Here is a 17,925-nt window from a genome sequence, read left to right on the forward strand (position 1 = left end):
CTATTTTTTCTCTTTCTTCCTTTCTTTTTTTTAGGGGGGGAGAGGGTGTATGTGTGTTTCAAGACAGGGTTCCTCTATACAGCCCTGGCTGTCCTAGAACTTGCTCTGTAGACCAGGCTAGCCTCAAACTCAGAGATCCAACTGTCTCTGCCTCCCCAAATACTGGGGTTACAGGCATGTACCACTATATCCAGCCTCTGTACATTTGTCCTAAAACATATTTAAGTCTGAAATAATTATAAAAAGAAACATTACCCAATAAATTATAAGCATTAAGCTTACGCTTTTCAAAGACTTTGCAACCAAGAAAGGGGGACAGAAGGAGTAACTGCTTGTGTCTAGAACAGAAACAGTGTTTGAGAGACGACTTTAAAAGCAAAAAAGTAAGGAGGCTGAGGAGGAGGATTACACATTAGGACAGGCCTAAGCTACACAGTGAGGCCCTATCTCAGACAACAAACAGACCACACACACACACACACACACACACACACACACACACACTGACAGAAAAAGCAACCGGTCTAAGTTTGGGTTCCAGGGACAGGAAGCAAACAGCCAAGGTCCATGATCTCAGGGCTCCGAACCCTGTTCAAACATCTCTGTGCTAAGAGACCCCACCCCCCTGTGGGGAGGACTGTGTGGGACCCACCCCCTGCGGGGAGGACTGTGTGGGACTACTTCACTACTTCCACTGGATGGTTCTTTGTGAGAAGGGACCTGGCTTCCTCATCCTATATTCTAGACAGTAGCACTGTGCTGGGGAATGGCCAGAGGGACGACAGCATTCTAAGTTCACACTATGTGGGTACCAATCCCTCTCCAGCAATAACAAGACAGTCAGATACTGCCCAGGCCTCTAAGCAGACTTCTAACTGCCTGCAATGAAGATACGCCGAAAGAGGAGCAAAGGGTTTTGAAATTGTTACTGCTCTAACCATATGAAAAAAATCCACCATGAAATTCATCATCTGAGTGAAACCTTTGGTATCCGTGTGTTCCGACAGGAGCATTACTCTGGCATCTGTGTGTTGGAACTGGAGCATTAGTGTGAGTGATGTCGGCACATCTGTGACTATCTCCCACACACAAGCTCTGAAATTTACCCAAGACCAACAGTTCTAAACACAATTATTTAAAAGATAAAAATCCAACCAACTGCAGCCGAGCGCCCTTTGCTCTACCGCACATGGAAGACAGCACAGATGCCCTACACGGAGCCAAAGTGCTGAGCCTGGGAAGTTGACGCCAGACCTAACTACATTTCCTACGTCTCCACCGGCAGGGCACAGGCCCTGAGCGCAGCAATGTCCCTCAACTCAAGAGTTCAGGGAGCCTCAGCTCTGTGCGATTGTGGACTCTCACAGATCACGTGGTAAGGAGCAAAGAAAAACAAACCAACAAAACCCCCTAGACTAGGGTGCCGGCATCAAGCCAGAAGCCCGGGAGAGATGGCTCTGCCGTCCAGCATCTCTCCACGCACATCAGTTAGCAGCACATCTCTTACACTGCGCAGACCAGGACATCAAGGGGCCTGCTGCTACAAGGAGAGAAAGCACCCCAGAACGCTAGTCAAGACACGAGGGTGCCGAGCTTCTGCGCCTCAGGAAGGAAATGTGGCCGGGTGTGGTCGCTGATCCCTGTAATCTCAGGCTGAGGCAGGGGGATCATCACAAGGCTGATGCCAGCCTAAGCTATGTAGTAAGTTCCGGACCAGTCTAAGCTACAAAGTGAGATTCTATCTCACAAAAAATTTAATAGCAGCAAACAAGGAAGAGGAGAATCCTAAAAGGTGGAGACTTGAGGACTCAGAGGAGGCGAGGCCTCTGGGATCTTATCTCCCACTCCAGTCTCCACAGACACACAGTTGTGGACACGAAGCCTCTGGAGAAACTGTCTCCCCTGCTCAGGCTCCTGTGCAGAGGCAGGTGCGAGGCCAGGCCCGTGCCGCTCCGTCTGCATGCCTTACGCGTAGTGAATGATGGCGCCATTGGGTCCCGTGCTGGAAATCGTTGGGAAGCTCAGGTCCACAAAGTCAGCCTGTTGCCTGGAACACAGACAGAGCAGAGTCGCTGGAAGGTCTGCCCTGGGCTGGGAATGAAGGCCTCCCCGCACACGGAGTCAGCACAAGGTCCCCGGGCCTCCTCGTCAGACACTTACCTTCGAAATTCCTCGGCTTTGTCAGCCGCAGAGATCTCGGTTACGCCACCTTTGGGAACCTTCAAGAAAAAAAGTGCTCATCAATCATCGGAGAGAGAGAGTCACTCGTGTTTCAGACCCGTGAAAGAGGCTCTTTAGACAGCTGACTTGGCTCAGTTCTCACACCCGGAAGGCCCACTCTTCAGGATGCATCGTGTCTCCTCTCTAACGGGGAGGGAACTGTGGCAGGCTCCCAACACAGCTGTGTGGAGTGGAAGGGTTTCTAGCCACTTAATGTTTCACTGGACTCTTCTATATACCAAATATACACAAATCTGCCAAAATGTTCTGCATCTAAGTTTAGAATTTCAAAAGATCCCCTCCTAAAGGCAAGTAGTGCCGGAGGAATAAAACAGGCTAGGACAAAGGCAAAGCTACCCAGGGCTGTAACAAAGGGAGAATAAAGAAGATCAATCAAACACAGGAAGAATACATAAGTAACACAATCTGGCCACTGGATGCGGCGCAGCCACCGCCTAGATCTTTTCTTCAGACAGCGAAGCACATGGCCAGCGCTCACACTACGTGTTCACACAAGGGTAAATGTGCTCACACTACATGTTCACACAAGGGTAAAATAAACAAACCACAAAAACCTAGCTGTAACCACAAGGAAAACAAAATGACTTGCAAAGGCCAACGGCTGGAACATGGAGAAACCGTGGCCACACTAGAAGACATGAGGAGAGCCCACTCTTGCCAGGGCCGGCAGCTCTTCGTTATTTAAAGGGAGAGTTAGTCTATTTAGTAGCAGAGCAAAGAAACTGACCTCTTATCAACTCCAGGTATGGATGGGTGGGAAATTAATGGCTAAGAGTCAATTTAATATAAAAAGTTTTATGGTTTAAAGTTCAAACCACTCGCACCAGGCGAGCTTCCTCCCATCACTCCCTGTGACTCGGGAGAGTCACCTTCCCTACCCCTTCTTTATGACTCTCTAACACAGAGAGCCATAGTGGTGGTGCTTCCTTCTTCCTCACAGAATTTATCAATATATGTATGCACAGACTTATAGAACACAGTGCGACAGAAAACACTAAGATCAGATGAAAGCTTTAGGCCACAGAAGCCCAGGAAGGCCACAGCTGTGCCACGGAGTGCTGATATCTCAGTCTTTTACAGCCACGGGTTCAACGAAGATAAGAACCAACCTCTTGCTCCAGCCAGTTGAAGAGTTCGCAGAGGGCAACGGCATCTTTAATCTGCGAAAACCACAGAGTTAGGTAATGAGATTCAGGTCCCAGTCCCGTGGGCTCTCTCTCTCTCTCTCACTCTCTCTCTCTCTCTCTCTCTCTCTCTCTCTCTCACACACACACACACACACACACACACACACACACACACACACACCCCGCACTCCCCACAGCAGCCCTCCAGCTTGCATGTTGTGGTGGAGTTCCTGGAAGTCCTCTGTAGCACTTCCCATTACTGGGCGAGGAGAAGGCTGTCCAGCTATTCATCAGCTGAGGCTCACTCAGGAGGAGCTCTACCTGAGCAGACAGCTCCTCTAACCAGTGAAGTCCCACCCTGCACAGGCCAGGAATGGCAGACTATGGTCAGCCTCTGTCAACCTCAGATCTTGCTAGCCTCACCTTCTGCCTGATTCTTATTCTTTCTCATTATACCACAGCCCCACCACCCTGGGGGGGGGGGGGCACGTAGGGTGTGTGCGTGCATGCATGTAATATTTATGTGTTTTGCTTGCATGGGTGGCTATGCATCATGTGCCCAGTGCCCACAGAGGTGAGACAGTAGCATCAGATCTCCTGGGACTAGAATTACAGACAGTTGTGAGTTGGCATATGTGCTGGGAATTGAACCTGTGACCACCAAAAGAGCAGCCAGTGCTCTTGACCACTGAGCCATCTCTTCAGCCTGCTTTCTTTGTATTTCACTTTTAGTACATTCAATTTTATTGTTTTTCTTTTTTTGAAATAGGTCCCACTATATAGCTGATACTCAAATTCACAATCCTCCTGCCTTAGATTCACAAGTAGCTAGGATTTCAGGCCTACATGCCCAACATAATCATTTTATTCTCCCACTGACTCTGGAAGACCAGAGGACGTGGGCCCAGGGCTGGAGAGGAGGAGCGCTGGATCCTTCTGACCCCCCCCCCCCCCCCCCTCTCCCCCCCCCCCCCCACCCAGTCTCCCTACCTCCCAGCCTCTCTACTCACATGAGCCCGCCTCATGCCGTCCGACTCAGCAGAGTTCTTCACGGCTTTGGCAATGCAGATGGGTGTGTAAGGCATACAGCAGCGGTGATCCTGGGGCAAGGCACAGAAGATGAGAAACAGCCTGCTCAGCAACCAGCAAAGCCCACGCTCTGAGACACCCATCTGAGGGGCCTCTGCTCAGAACGCAGCGCCTGTCCCCTGCTGTCCTGTCACGGCAGCTGATGTTCAGAGCATGTTCAGCACAGCTTGAGTTCACCCAGAGCAAGTTAAATCCATCAAGTGAGACATCCTCCTCTAAGCCGCGATCTTTGATGCTTCCCGTCTGTCTCTGCATAGGACTGCGTCCCAAGCCTTGTAGGATGGCTGGAGTTCACTATTCTCTCCGAGCTAACCAAAACAACTCTACCTCTGAAAAAGGGATGGGGAGGAGGGGGGGTGACCTGCAAAAAAAGAACTCCTGCTCTCTCCCCGCTTCTCCCCGTGATCACCCTCAGACTGAAGGGCTGACCCTTCCCTGGTGCAGAATCAATCAGAGCCCAGCCCTGTATGACCTAGAAGGGGTTCAGCACACCTGACAGTGGCTCAGAGCTCCTCAAATTGTGCGCATTCTCCACCTCTCTGCCCCTCCCCCCCAAAACTCCCCTCAGGGAAAGCAAGAGTGCTCTGCGTGACTGCAGTAGACCAGAGACAGAGTCACCGTCACCGGGATGCTAACAAGCAGCTCCACTCATCAACCTAGGGCCTGGCCCGAAAGCAGAAAAAGCCCAGTGAAGGGGTCTTGGCTCGGGTCCTGCCACAGACTCTAACTAAAGTGGATTAACAGGTGTTGGCCCAGCAAGGACTCATGAAGGGCAAGGCTGTCACTACCATGTGATTCTAAGACAAATCCTCCACTCCCTAGTCTCTCTGGGCCTCAACCTCTAAATCTCAAACCCAGGGAAAGAGATGAGGCGTGTGCTAAGAAGTGTACCCCAAAACTCAGGTTCCTGTGGGGTGTGTTGAGAAGTGTATCCCAAAATTCAGGTTCCTGTGGCGTGTGCTGAGACATGTACCCCAAAACTCAGGTTCCTATGTGCCTTCGCCATGGCTGTGCGGTCCCTACAGGAGCCTTACTGGTTAGGTACTTCATCTGAAAGCATTTCCAGACTCTACTTAGAGCTTCTTTCCTCAGCACGCTAACTGCTGTCACGACAGATACATTTAAATAAGCCTAAAGCGTTACTGTGTGCCACCCAAGACCATCTTTCACACCACACCCTGGAGACATGGGCCTAAAGAATTTAAAGACCCTCGTTCGCCCCACTCTAGGATCCAGCTCTGGGCTCTCCCGCAGCCCACAGGTCAAAGGCCAGGTCTCTGTTCCAGCTCTTTACAACATCAGAACCACAAAGGTGCTAGCACCGTTCAGACAGGGCAGGCTGAGGGCCACTCACCTTGGGGATGGCTTCGCTCACAGCATAGCTGGCTTTGTCACTGACCCACACTTTCTCCCTCGGGGACAGGTCAGCACACAGGGTCTTGAGCTCGCTCAGGATGGACTTGTAAGGCAGCACCTGGATTCTGTATTCCGCCTCCAGGCCCAAGTCAAGGAGCAGGTGCTGCTTCACGCCCGGCGCATCGACGCGGTCCCCGTCAATGAAGAGCCTGCGGGGGGGCCAGCCGTGGGTCCCAGGGAAGGAAGGCACATGAGTACTGGAGGCTCACCCCACTCTCAAGACAAAGGAGGGCACGCCCCACCCCCACGATGCTTACTACACTTTTTTCTTTCTCTAGCCATCTTCCCTTACACACCTCGGATAGTCCTTCCTGTGCACATATCCACTCCTAGCAGGCTGGTCCCCCACTTACGTGCCTGAATCCTTCAGGGAAAGGAGAGCTCAGCTTCTCAACTATAACCCAGGGCCCTGACATTCATGCTAGCATCCACCACCAGTCCCAACACAGTTTACAGTCAATACGTGGGATGCCCAAATATCAGCAAAGTACAATGATAAATTGTACGTGGAAGAGTATTATGAAGAAACCCACAATTTTACACATTAAGTAAAAAAATCTGAAAAGAAGTAAGAAAGGTTTTGTTGTTGCTGCTGCTGCTGGTGGTTGGTTGGTTGGTTGGTTGGTTGGTAGGTAGGTAGTTTTTTGAGACAGGGTCTCACTTTGTAGCACCAGCTGTCCTGGAACTATGTAGACCATGTTGATCTCAAACTCACAGATACCTGCCTACCTCTGCCTCCTGAGAACTGGAATTAAACTGGAATTAAAGATGTGTGCAGACTAGTCCCTGCCCTAGTTAAGTTTTAACTGTCAACTTGACACAGCCGACCTACCACCATCTGAGAAGTACAAATGAGCTAAGGGACTGTCCAAAAAGATTAGCCAGTGGACAAATCTCTGGAAAATTATCTTGGTTCAACTGATACAGGAGGGCCCAGCCCATGGCAGGTGGCACCATTCCCTAGGCAGGTGCCCACTGCAGGTATAAGAAAGCCAGATACGCAAGGGCCTGCTTCAAGCTCCTGTTTGAGTTCCTGTCCTGGTTCCCCTCAACGATGGACTACGGAATGGAAGTGTAAGTCAAGTTCATCCTTTCCTCCCCTAGGTTACTTCTAGTCAGAGTGCTCTATCACAAGAGAAGAGAATCCCATCCAATAGAAAGACAATGACGGAAGCCTGAAAGCAGTGCTCTGAAGTAATAACCGGCGAGTCAACAGCGCATAGGCCAGGATTCCCCACATCACTGCTGACCTTTAGGATGCCTGGGGTCCAGAACCACACAGCTGAGCCTATACCGCTCCCTCTGCACTGCCTTCTGGGAAACCTGAATCCTGTGTGGCCTGGGCAAGATCACACAGCAGGAACCTCATGAAGAACCTATGTTCTGATAGTCTCGTGTACTTATTTCTCAGTCTCGTGTTACTATAAATACTTCTGTAGATTTCAAGACATTTAGAGGTTCAGAGGGAAGAAGGCAGGATAAAAATAAACACCTGCCAGGGCAGGCAAGGACAAAAGGACGAAGGCGGGGTTCCATGGTGAGAAAGCAGCTATAGCAACAGTGGGGCGAGGACCAGGAAGGGGAGCCTGGGTGGGAGAGAACACTTACATGATCGTCTCTAGTCCTACGATCGCATAGGAGAAAAACACCGGATTGTGTTCCACATCTGACCCGCGGAGATTGAACAGCCCTAGAAAGGAAAGCATTTTCTTAAAAATGGTTTCTGTCAGCCGCCTGGCTCCCAGGTCAGGGTTAACAGGTAGGTTTGGGGGGAGGGAAGAGTTTCTGCTTAGAACTCAGCTCCTATCAAAGGATTCCACGTCTGACACAGGGCTCCATGACGAGCTGCAGTTGCTGGGTCCTGCCACCTGAGGGCGCCAGAACTGTTCCCTAGTGGCTAATGATGAGCCAAGGAGGGAGCAAGATCAAAACACCCTAACCAGTGTCGCCCTAAGAGCCGAAACTGCTAACCTAGTTGTGGGCACCTGCCAAGCTCAGCGCTGCTGCATACGAACTCTGGCACCACCACCCCACCCCAGCCCCAAATATAAGGAGGACACAGCATTCTCTCCATTCCAAAACAAACGACCTAGGACAGAAAGACTGAAGTGGAGGTGGCGACCTAGAGACCCCCCGCTGAGCTCCATGGACACAGAGCTTCTCATGGGAGCCAGAAAAGTAGTGAATCGTGAGCCTGTGGCCCAGCCACACGGGGCTGTTACTAGGCTGGGTGGGTGAGGACCTGGCCCGAGCCAGGGCCCAGAGCCTGATGAGGTCACAGAACACTTGAGAAGCCTGATGGACAAGCAGACTGTAGAGGTCTGGTTCTGGCTGCCAGCTCTAATGCTTGCTCTTAAAGATAAGAGAGCAAAAAAAAAAAAAAAACCAAGTACAGAAGGCTGCTGCCTCTATGTTAAAATAATGGCTTCTCAAAGAAAAGTAGAAAGGCTTAATCTCATGCTGACGCCTTTTTAGTTTCTTATTTTTTGGAGACAAGGTCTCATTGTATAGCCCTAGGGAGCCTGGAACTTACTACATACTCCAGGCTGGCCTCGAACACAGATTCACTACCTTTGCCTCCCCAGTGCTGGGTGAGAGGTGTACACGCCCCACATCAAGCTTTACTACCCCTTCTGAGATGAAAACATGTAGGGCTGCTGACGTGTGACAGAATGGATGCATCAAACGTCCCGCCACATGCTCACCCTTACACTCGCAAAGTCAGCCAGAAATAGGAAGACAAAAAATCATCAGAGACTAAGAAGTGTATGAGCCATGATCCTGATAAGAGAATCAGAACAACTTACGGAGAAACTGGAAATAGCCCAGAGGCCCTCCATATGGAAACTATTAGGCAGCATGGAGTTTAACCATTTGATGGAACTGTCAATGCTTAAATTACGTTTCTGTTTGTTCCCAGCATGCTGACACACTTAGAACACCAGGCGAAATGACAGACACATGGAAATGTTAACAGTGGCCGTCACTAGGGAGCAGGACCGCGAGTGTTCTTGCTTTCCTTCTACCTCCTCTGCCCTTCGCAGTTTTTCCTAAACGGCAACATATTTGTCTTATATTCAAGGGGAGAAAGCACTTTTGTGTGTTTTTCCCTCTGACGCAGGGTTAATTAGAGACAACAATCACAGACATCTGACAAAGTCTGTGGAATGGAAGAGGCAGGACATCCCGGGGTGGGCTTTCTTCCTCCAGTGGGGGAATGAAACACAAAAGCCTCTTCCAGGCTTCCCTGAATCACATCCAGTCAGAGCAGGACAGGAGGGAGGGGCACTTCAGTCAGGCTCCTCGGACACTGGAAGATGACAGATTCTTGAACAACTGCACGGGGCAAGGGTGGTGGAAAGTCAGAAGATTAAGGGAAAGGGCCTAGAGAAGACTGCTCAGTTCTTAAGTTTTCTGAGGTAAAAACTTTACTAGAATATTCTCTCTATGAAGATCTTAGAAACTATGTAAGTATAAAGAGAGAGCAACACAGAACGTGTTTAGGAGAAATATTCTTCCTCAGAGAAGTCACAGTCCTTCAGACTGTGAGGCCAGAGGCAGGCATTTACCAGGATTTGCCAGGAGCCCTTGGCTGTGTGCTGCTCTGGCAAGTGTATCATGCCCTGCCCAACTGGAATGCTTCCTTCTCTGCGCTAGCTGGCATCTGCTCTCTGATGTAAAGACACTGTTACAAACTGCCTCACTATTCAGAGAGCTGAATGGCAGGAACACACAGATTCCCAGAGGCCCAAGGAGATCAGGTAATGCCGCCGCCGTGGAACGGGAGTACTCACAGGCAATCTCGTCTAGGGCAGTGACCACAAACCATGCGATGCTCCTCTCTGCCATTTTCAACCGGAGGTCTGCAACCTTCTCCTTCCAGGAGATGCCTGCAAGGAACAAACGCGCTTCTGACTCCTCTGTGATCCCGTGAAGCCAGAAGCCATGTGAAAAGGCTTATGCCAAGCACTCTTACACAGTACCAATTCCTACGGCAAGCATGCAGCCTGCGTGGGCAGGCAGAGGAGAGTCCATCCCTACAGAAGAAGAACAACTCTTCCAAGTCACCTGACTGCCATGAGCCCTGACTGCCTCACCAGGAACATGTTTATCCCTCAAATGCCTACGAAGCATCTAGACTTGCCCAGCACAGGTATCTATCAGGGGTCTTACTGCTCAGGGCAGTTATGGCTCTGGACATACCCTGGGTCTCCTCGGGACTTAATCCATGGGACTGCACATGCAGTTAGATTAGCGATTAAGTGCACTACTCTACATAGGCTGGTGTGACTGGGCTATGTGGCTACGCTCTCCATCAGGGGACTTCACCTGTGAAACTCACTTGACATTTCCTGGGCCAAAAGACTTGGGGCTAAGACCCTGCTGCAGCCTGACTCACTGTGAATATTACTTCCAAATGACACTTGCCCTGTCAGGGACAGCCAAGGCTTCCCTGCTGCTCCCCAGAATGCAATGTGGCACCCGAGGAAGTCACCTCACCACAGGAGCATCTGTAACTTAGCGTCTCACTAGCTACTACCTATGAACAAGGCAGGCACCCCTATGTGGTGGACCTAGCACCTAGCAGTGTCCTGACACTCAAGGCATGCAACCGTTAGCAAGACAGAAATGTTGGCGGCGGCGGCAGCAGCGGAGATCTCTTCTCCTACGGCAACAGGTCAGAGGCTCTATCTCAGTTCAAAACAATTTCAACCACGCTGACCCCGGGCCACTCACTGTACCCATTCTCCCCAATAAACCACACCCTCCAGTGAGGGTGTCACACAGGAAAACAAGCCAGGGGCTGCCCACAACCACAGACTGCTTTGAAGCTGATCTTGGCCCAGTGTCTGTGATGCTTTCTTCCCAGGACCCCTCTGGCAATCTGCCTACATTCCAGCCGTCCCCCATCCATCCACCTCCCTGTTCCTACAGCAAGACCCTCCCCGAAGCACCACCTCCAGTCTCCCTCCACCCTCCACTGTCTCTACTGATCTACACTTTCTTCTCCCACAAAAGCTTGGCAGTCCATGCAGCTCGCACACTCTCCCGGGTCAGGAGACGGCCACATGGAAACTTCTACACCGTGAGGTGCAAACAGTAAGGCCTGGAGGGCGGCCCTACAAGTGCCACAAGAGAGGAAGAGGGAACCGGGCCAGGAGGTGCCACACCCAGTGCCGGACCCAGAAGAGTGGCAGCTCCAACCAGGGAGAAGCTTCGGTCTTCCCACCAGCGGAGCTCTGCCACCACAGACCAAGCCAAAGGAAGCGGCAAGCAGGCAGAAAAGGCAGAAGGCACTAAAGCCCTGTCTAGTCAATTGGCCCTCTACGCCAGGTGAGGCACAGTCCTGTGGGAATGCCAGAGACCTGTGCTGGAGACACGGTTGCATACAATGGGATCTACCAACTCCATAACAAGGTCTTTACTATGACCAGCAAGATGGGTTGGCGGGGCGGGGTCTCAGGGTCACAGCCACGGCTCTGACCTGTATAATCCAGGCCCAGTGTGAGCAGGGGCTTGCAAGGACGCTCGGGCCGGTCTGTCCAGATCTTATCCACAAGGTTCTCCTTCACAGGCACAAGGTGGTGACCAGCACTTCGCAGTACCTTGGCCATCTTCTTCCAGTAATCTGAATAAAACACATGGCCGGCCACAAAAATGAACACTCATCTCACATAAGGCAAATAGCAGGGCTCAGGCCAGGCTCTTCTGGAAGGTATTCCTCAGTGCCGGCGTGCAGAGTGAAGAACACCATGGCCTTCCCCGCCTGTTCCAGAAACATCTTACTTAGCTGACCCTCGCTTAGCTGACCCTCGATTGTGACATCAAGTTACATTGAGTCCCAGTGGCCCCAGATCCCAGTAGCAAACAGGGAGGATACACAGAGGTGTCCAGAAGGCTGAAAAGGACCAAGTCACTCACCTGTGGGAATGATGAGGGGGTCCACACCAACCCTGGACCCTTCTGGAAGCACACTCACCAGCCAGTCCTCCTGCGTTGGTGTGTCCTTCAGACCTAGGAGGACAGACAGCTAAGTGCTTCCCACGCAAGGCCAAGAGCACAGAGCAAAGCCCCTGCCCACAGCCAGCCTCTGACTGGAGGACGGGGCCTAAGTCTTTCTGGGGATTCCAAGTGGTATACACAGGAGCCTACCGCAACCCTGGGGCTCCCGACCACAACGGACAGCCTCTTACTTCCACAAGATGACGATAAATATTACACGACCTCCAAAAGAGCTAGAATAGTTTCTAGAGGTCAGTTTTTCTTTAATCCGGCCAGTATTTTTTGGACAAAGTTTTTTAAACCAATGAGATTTCTGCTAAACCATTAACATCCTGGCACCATGCACGCCTGTTCAGAGTTAAAGGCCGTGCACTCTGAGGGTTTTCTCTGCTAACTTCTGACAGACAGGAAGCTGACGGTTTATAAAGCTCAGGACCCAGTCCTTACTACAGGCTGGCTCGAAACTTGATTTTGCTATTTGACTCTTCCCCGTTTTTTTTTTTTTTAAACAAACCACCAAATAAGCCACTTTATTAACAAAGTTTTCCTTGGAAGTCCTAGTGTAACTGCTGTAGGATGAAGTCACATGACTTCCCAGCAGACAGATCTTTGGCAAAACCCTAGGGATGTGTCACTCACTGGCAGTGATAAGCCCTGCAGAACCTCCTTACACTGGCACACCTGAGCAATGGGAGACAGGACACGGGAGCAACACTGAGAGGGGACAGGGAGACACCCCACACCATGGACCTGACATACTCCCACTTCACTAGGAGACGGAATACACATCACTGCTCTGACCCTATAGTGCTACGGGACCCGACAGCTTCAGCCTGCGGACCCCAAAGTTGGTTTCTCTCTGCAAATTGAACCTGGGATTTTTGAACCTTGGATCCTCTAAAAGCAAGTGTGCACTGGTGTGTATAGTGTGTACACAAAGGCACAGTGTTTTTTGGTTTTCCTTGGCTTTTCAAGGGATCCAAGATGTCAGGAAAAGCACTAAGATCCCGGGTCCCTGAAGCATCCCTCCGGCCCTGCCCAGACCAGGCAAGTTCTGCCAGGTGGGCTGGCCCCTTCTGGCTACCCATCTTCTACCCACCCATCTTCATGAGAGTCCAGTTGTTGTCCATCTGCTTGGCAGCCTGGAGGAAGTAGCGCCCGTCAGTCCACATGGCCGCATGCTCCTCCGTGATGATGGCTGTGCCTAGGCAAAGCAGCAAGAAGAGAGAAGGGTTCTGACCACCACTGAGTCTGTATGAAAACAGTAGGCAGGCCAGGGCGGTGAGGCGCACGCACGGGAGTCCTAGACTCTAAGGAAACGCCCGGGTGAGAGACTGATCTCAGGGCAGCTCGGGGCAGACGCTGTCAGAAGGTGACCAGGATGCTGGTCTCTGCAGCCAGAGTTAAGAAGGATGGAGCAGACGACCTTGTGGCCAAATCTCATAAGCCACAAGACAAGGTGGGAAAGGTTCTCGTGCTCCAACAGACACCCACAAAGAGCTGCTCCACCTCCCCCAGAAGCAGGCAACCTGGGCCATCAGCGTCCACAGTAACTCAGCAGGCACCAGCTCAGAGACCAGGCTCCCACCTCTGTTTGCCCTTGGCTCCCACAGGCCTGGCAGACCTCAAGGCTTTCAGCAGAGGTGATGGCCAAAACCAACCGAAAGGTGCCAACCAACACAAGCACTTAAGCCAAAGGAAGCAGAGGTGAACCACAAGAAGAGAGGGGCTCTGACCTCACCGAGTCTGCTCAAGGGATGGGAGCCCAAAGGGGAAACCACCTGAAAAGTCAAGGGAGTGACAGTTTTGGAAAAGTTAGGGCATAACACCAAAGGACCTCAACATCAGCCATTGTTACCTAACGCTGTTAAAACCAAGTATCAAAAGGTCACAGAGACCGCTACAGGACCAGGAAGCTACAGTGGGTGGGAGAACTCAGAAGCCATTAAGGTCCCTTATTTCATGATCCGGGACACTAGCTAGGCAGCCATGTTCCATTTAATTAATACTACTTTCTGTGTGTTTATCATAAGCAGTACAAAGCGCAAGACTGTTCTTTGTAATAGAAGGTTGTTTTGGTTTGCCTGGAACAGCAAAAACACAGAAAAGGACGGAGGGTCACTAAAAGGTGGTGTTGATGAGCGGATAAAATAACAACCCACACCACTGCACAGGCTCAGGTGGGGGATGTCCACTTTGTATTTTATTTTTGATTCTGTGGCACAGGCTGGAACACAATTGAGTGTACCTCCGGAGCGGAACCAAAACAAAGACAAAGTAAGAGCAGAAAATTTAGTGACTCACCTGCAGAGCCATCGAATCCAGAGACAAACGCCCTCCGACAGTCACAGGGTGCAATGTACTCACTCTGGAAAAGAGACAAGAGCCGTTCGCGCCCCGTGCTACAGCTTATGGGCGTTACAACAGTTGGAAGGGTCTTGGCACCTTCACTCATGGGGCCAAAGGGAGAGGAAGAAAAGCAAACCAAACAAAAAAAAAAAAAAAAAAAAGCCAGGCATGGTGGCACACACCTGTAACCCCAGCACTGAGGCCAAACAATCTCAAGTTTGATGCCAGCCTAGGCTACACAGCAACATCCTGCCTCAAAGAACAACAAAAAGTTAGCACTCAGTGTGAAAGACTCTGAATAAAGGGTACACGTTAATGCCCGTTAGCTGCACAGCCCCATCTGGAGAATAAAGCATCTGTAGAGAAACGCTCAGAACTGCTTCCCCCATAAGGTCTCAGTCACACGGCTCGCTCTCTCCCTCCCTTGCCGCTGACATGTGGGCATCTGTTACTTTTCTCAAGAGTGGAGCTGCATTTGTCTTCACTTCAGACTCTTTAGACACTGGCTTCTTCCTGAACGTCCTGTGTGTCCCCTCCATGGTGCTGTCAGTCTCCCACACAGCCCCATCCCTTCCCGTCAGGCGACAGGAAGAAGCACTTCCTCCAAACCAGAGGGTTCCCTCAAAACCAGGCCCTCCCCACTCAGACCCCCCCTGCCTCTATGTGGGAGAGAAGTTCTCATTGTGGGAGGTGGAGGGGCTGGGGGACATAAGAATCCACCGTGGGGCAGCAGAGAAGCGGCACCCATTAACTTTGTACACAGTAAACAGCAGAGGTGGGATATGGACCTGAGCTATCAGCCCCAGATCCACAACCCTGAAGCCTATGCCAGGCTGACTTCTAGCTCATGGCATCTGTCATCCCAAGGACCCCAGGATAAGATCAAAAGCCAGTAAGGAAGCTGAGTGTGATGGTTAATACTGTCCCCTTGATCACCTAGGAGACAAACTTCTGGGCAGGTCTGCGATGGATTATTAAGAGCAGAATAATTAAGGAAGAATGGCCCACCCTAAGGGATTCTCCAGATTAGGTTAACTGAGGTAGGAAGCCCCACTCTAACTGGGAGCAGTGCCACGCCATAGGCTGGAGTCCCAGACTGGACAGAAAGGAGAAAATGTTCTGGGTACCAGCATCCATCTCTCTCTGCCTCCCATCTAGAGAGACAACATGAGCAGCCGCCTCCTGCTCCTGTGGGGAGCCTTTCCTACCATGGCCGAGTGCACCCTCAAACCCTTCCTTCTGTAAGTAGCTTTTCTCACATATTTGTTTTGCAGCAAACCAATTAATAAACTAAGGTTCAAAAAGGAAACTTAGTAAGTAACTTGCCCACTGTCAGGCTGATAGTGGACCAGGATCCAAGGCCAGCTCCCCTTGTATCCAGAACTGAGTCTCCCTGCACTACCACTGCCATCAATCAGGCTTTACCCAGGCCAAAGGACTCAGCAAGGTAAACAATATTAAGCATGGTAGAACACCCTTGCAATGTCAGCAAAAAGAGGCTGAGGCCAGAAAATCAGGAGTCAAGAAACAGCCAGTGCTATGTGGCCGGACCCTAGAGGGGGGGAAGGAACTTACGTAGAGCACAGGGCACGGGCCAAGCCCAGGGCATGTAGAGACAGTCAGTGCATTTGGAAAATAAAGTACCCGTGTGCCTCTCCTGCTGTGACAGAGATCTGCGTCCCTCACTGGGGCTGCTGCCACCACCCTCAGGGACCCTCAGGGAGATGCTCAAGGGACCTTCTGGGAGCCGTGAAGTAAGAGGAGGTTGGCGCAGGTCAACCACACCTGGCCCCCAGCCTAGGTCCAGCTCTGTGGCCTTGCAGCACGGCCCAGCGTTCGCTCAGCCCAGTCCCTCGGCTCTGAAGTGTGTTACTCCCACCACCAAACCCAGAAGAGCACACGGAGTACCTACCACATGAAGACAAGTCACTAGACCTACAGACACAGGGGAAGATGGTCCCCAAAAGCCTCATTTGTTAACCCAGTGACAACTTTTAAAAGAGAGAAACACCAGGCCTAGCGGCACTGGTCTCTATCCGCTACTCAGGAGGTCGAGGCAAAAAGGTCTTAAGTTCAAGGCCCACCTAGACAAGTCCAAAGACAGCGGGGGCAGCAGCGGCTGCGGCACCAGCACCAGCACCACCACCACCACCATAACCATCGCCCTCTCAAAGTAAAACAAGGATAAGGAGAAAGAGGAGCTGAGGAGAAGCCACACCTGTTCCCTAGGCCTGCTGGGAAGGGCAAATAAGATGACAGCTAACTTCAGCAGAAGCCTGGAGAAAATGTGTGTACACAGAAGGGATCCATAACCCCATCGTCCTAAGGAACCAGGACAACAAAGGCGACAGAAGACGCATCCTCTCAGCAGGGATGCTCTCTGACAACGGCTCCCTGGGGTGGCCCTCCCACCTGTGACAGAACAAGGATATGCTGACAAGACAGTGCTAATGACTCTGGATCGGGCAGGTCTCCAATGTGGCCCCATTACTCTCCAGGAAGCTGAGGGGTTAAGGGAGGGACAGGAGACCACAGGGTTCGTCCAGTCCCGACCACAAAGGCAGGGGACAGATTTCTCCAGCAGATGATCATGTCTAGCCTGGGACCCAGACAAAGCCTGGGGCAAGAACCAGACATGACCTAAGTGGTCAACAAGCCAGAAAGACATGGCTCTCGGGGCTGGCCGCATCATTACCTTCACACTGACGAGCACTGACTGAGTCCTGGCCTGTGCTCTCCCCAGTCATGAAGCTGGCAAGGCCCAGGGACATTCTTCCCAGAGCAGGCTAAGGAGAATCACTAAGAAGCAGACACAGCTGCTGGCTTTTCCTCCAAAATTCCCCACTCTCTGCATTTCTCATAAAAGGATTCGGGCCGAGCCTCATCATTTCCACCTGCCCACAGTCCTGAATTCTCACTTCACACACACTGACGGGGGCGTTTCAAACACACATACATCCCTAATAGTAACACGTCTCATTACCGCTCTCCTTCAAACTCTCATCGGTCTGTCATGTTTAAGATCAAATGCCAATCCTGGCCCAGTCCCCAAGTTACCACCTGATCAGGCCCTGTCGTACTCTGGATAAAGTATGACCCAGAGTCCACAACCTTCAATAATAACACAATTTATAACCCAAGCCTATTACCAGGTCCGGCACTCGTCTGACTGGCTGGGCTCCCCTGCTCTCCTGTGAGATAGGGAGAAGACGATGCCCACACTTCAGGACTGGGTATGAGCTGGTGCTCAGCACTAGACAGGAGCGGTACTTGCTCCTCGGATTAGGCAGTGAGCCAGACTCGGGGAACCTAATCAGGCCTCTCAGAGAAGGCAATCTGGTCAGCCACGGGGGACAGGCATCCTGAGAAACATGAGCTACAGCCACATAGGTATGCCAGATATGCAGCACAAAGCTCGCTCTAGCTTCAAGGTTGTTTAGATCTGCCTTTAAAGCCATCAGGCCATACTCAGAGGTTTAACCTGGGCCACCACGGAGAGATGAGGAACAGGAGGACTAGCCAGGAAAAGGGGAAGGTTAGAGAAGGTCAGAGGCGAGACACAAGACAACCGGCCTGACAACAGAGGCGGAGCAGAGAATTCTGGGAGTGGTCTGAAGGGCCGTTTAGAGGCCCAAACATCACCCTGCAAGGCTTGCTCTCTGTCTGCAAGCTCTAGAGAACACTGAGGTTGAGGATGGGG

The 17,925-nt window shown here is 51.4% G+C and overlaps 1 protein-coding gene across 2 annotated transcripts in view; it reads right to left on the reverse strand.

Annotated features, from left to right (window-relative positions):
* Xpnpep1 (X-prolyl aminopeptidase 1) overlaps positions 1–17,925 on the reverse strand; it is a 50,535-nt gene that overhangs the window by 12,246 nt on the left and 20,364 nt on the right. For both annotated transcript variants that reach the window (XM_021211507.2, XM_021211530.2), the window contains 11 exons: positions 14,181–14,244; positions 12,976–13,080; positions 11,796–11,888; positions 11,359–11,502; positions 9,668–9,763; positions 7,482–7,563; positions 5,812–6,022; positions 4,379–4,468; positions 3,351–3,401; positions 2,161–2,219; positions 1,970–2,047 (listed from right to left, as the gene is read on the reverse strand). In XM_021211507.2, the coding sequence (XP_021067166.1) occupies positions 1,970–2,047; positions 2,161–2,219; positions 3,351–3,401; positions 4,379–4,468; positions 5,812–6,022; positions 7,482–7,563; positions 9,668–9,763; positions 11,359–11,502; positions 11,796–11,888; positions 12,976–13,080; positions 14,181–14,244 (1,073 nt within the window). The remainder of the gene's footprint in view (positions 1–1,969; positions 2,048–2,160; positions 2,220–3,350; positions 3,402–4,378; positions 4,469–5,811; positions 6,023–7,481; positions 7,564–9,667; positions 9,764–11,358; positions 11,503–11,795; positions 11,889–12,975; positions 13,081–14,180; positions 14,245–17,925) is intronic.

The sequence above is a fragment of the Mus pahari genome, chromosome 1 (assembly GCF_900095145.1).
Source record: "Mus pahari chromosome 1, PAHARI_EIJ_v1.1, whole genome shotgun sequence".
NCBI lineage: Eukaryota > Metazoa > Chordata > Mammalia > Rodentia > Muridae > Mus > Mus pahari.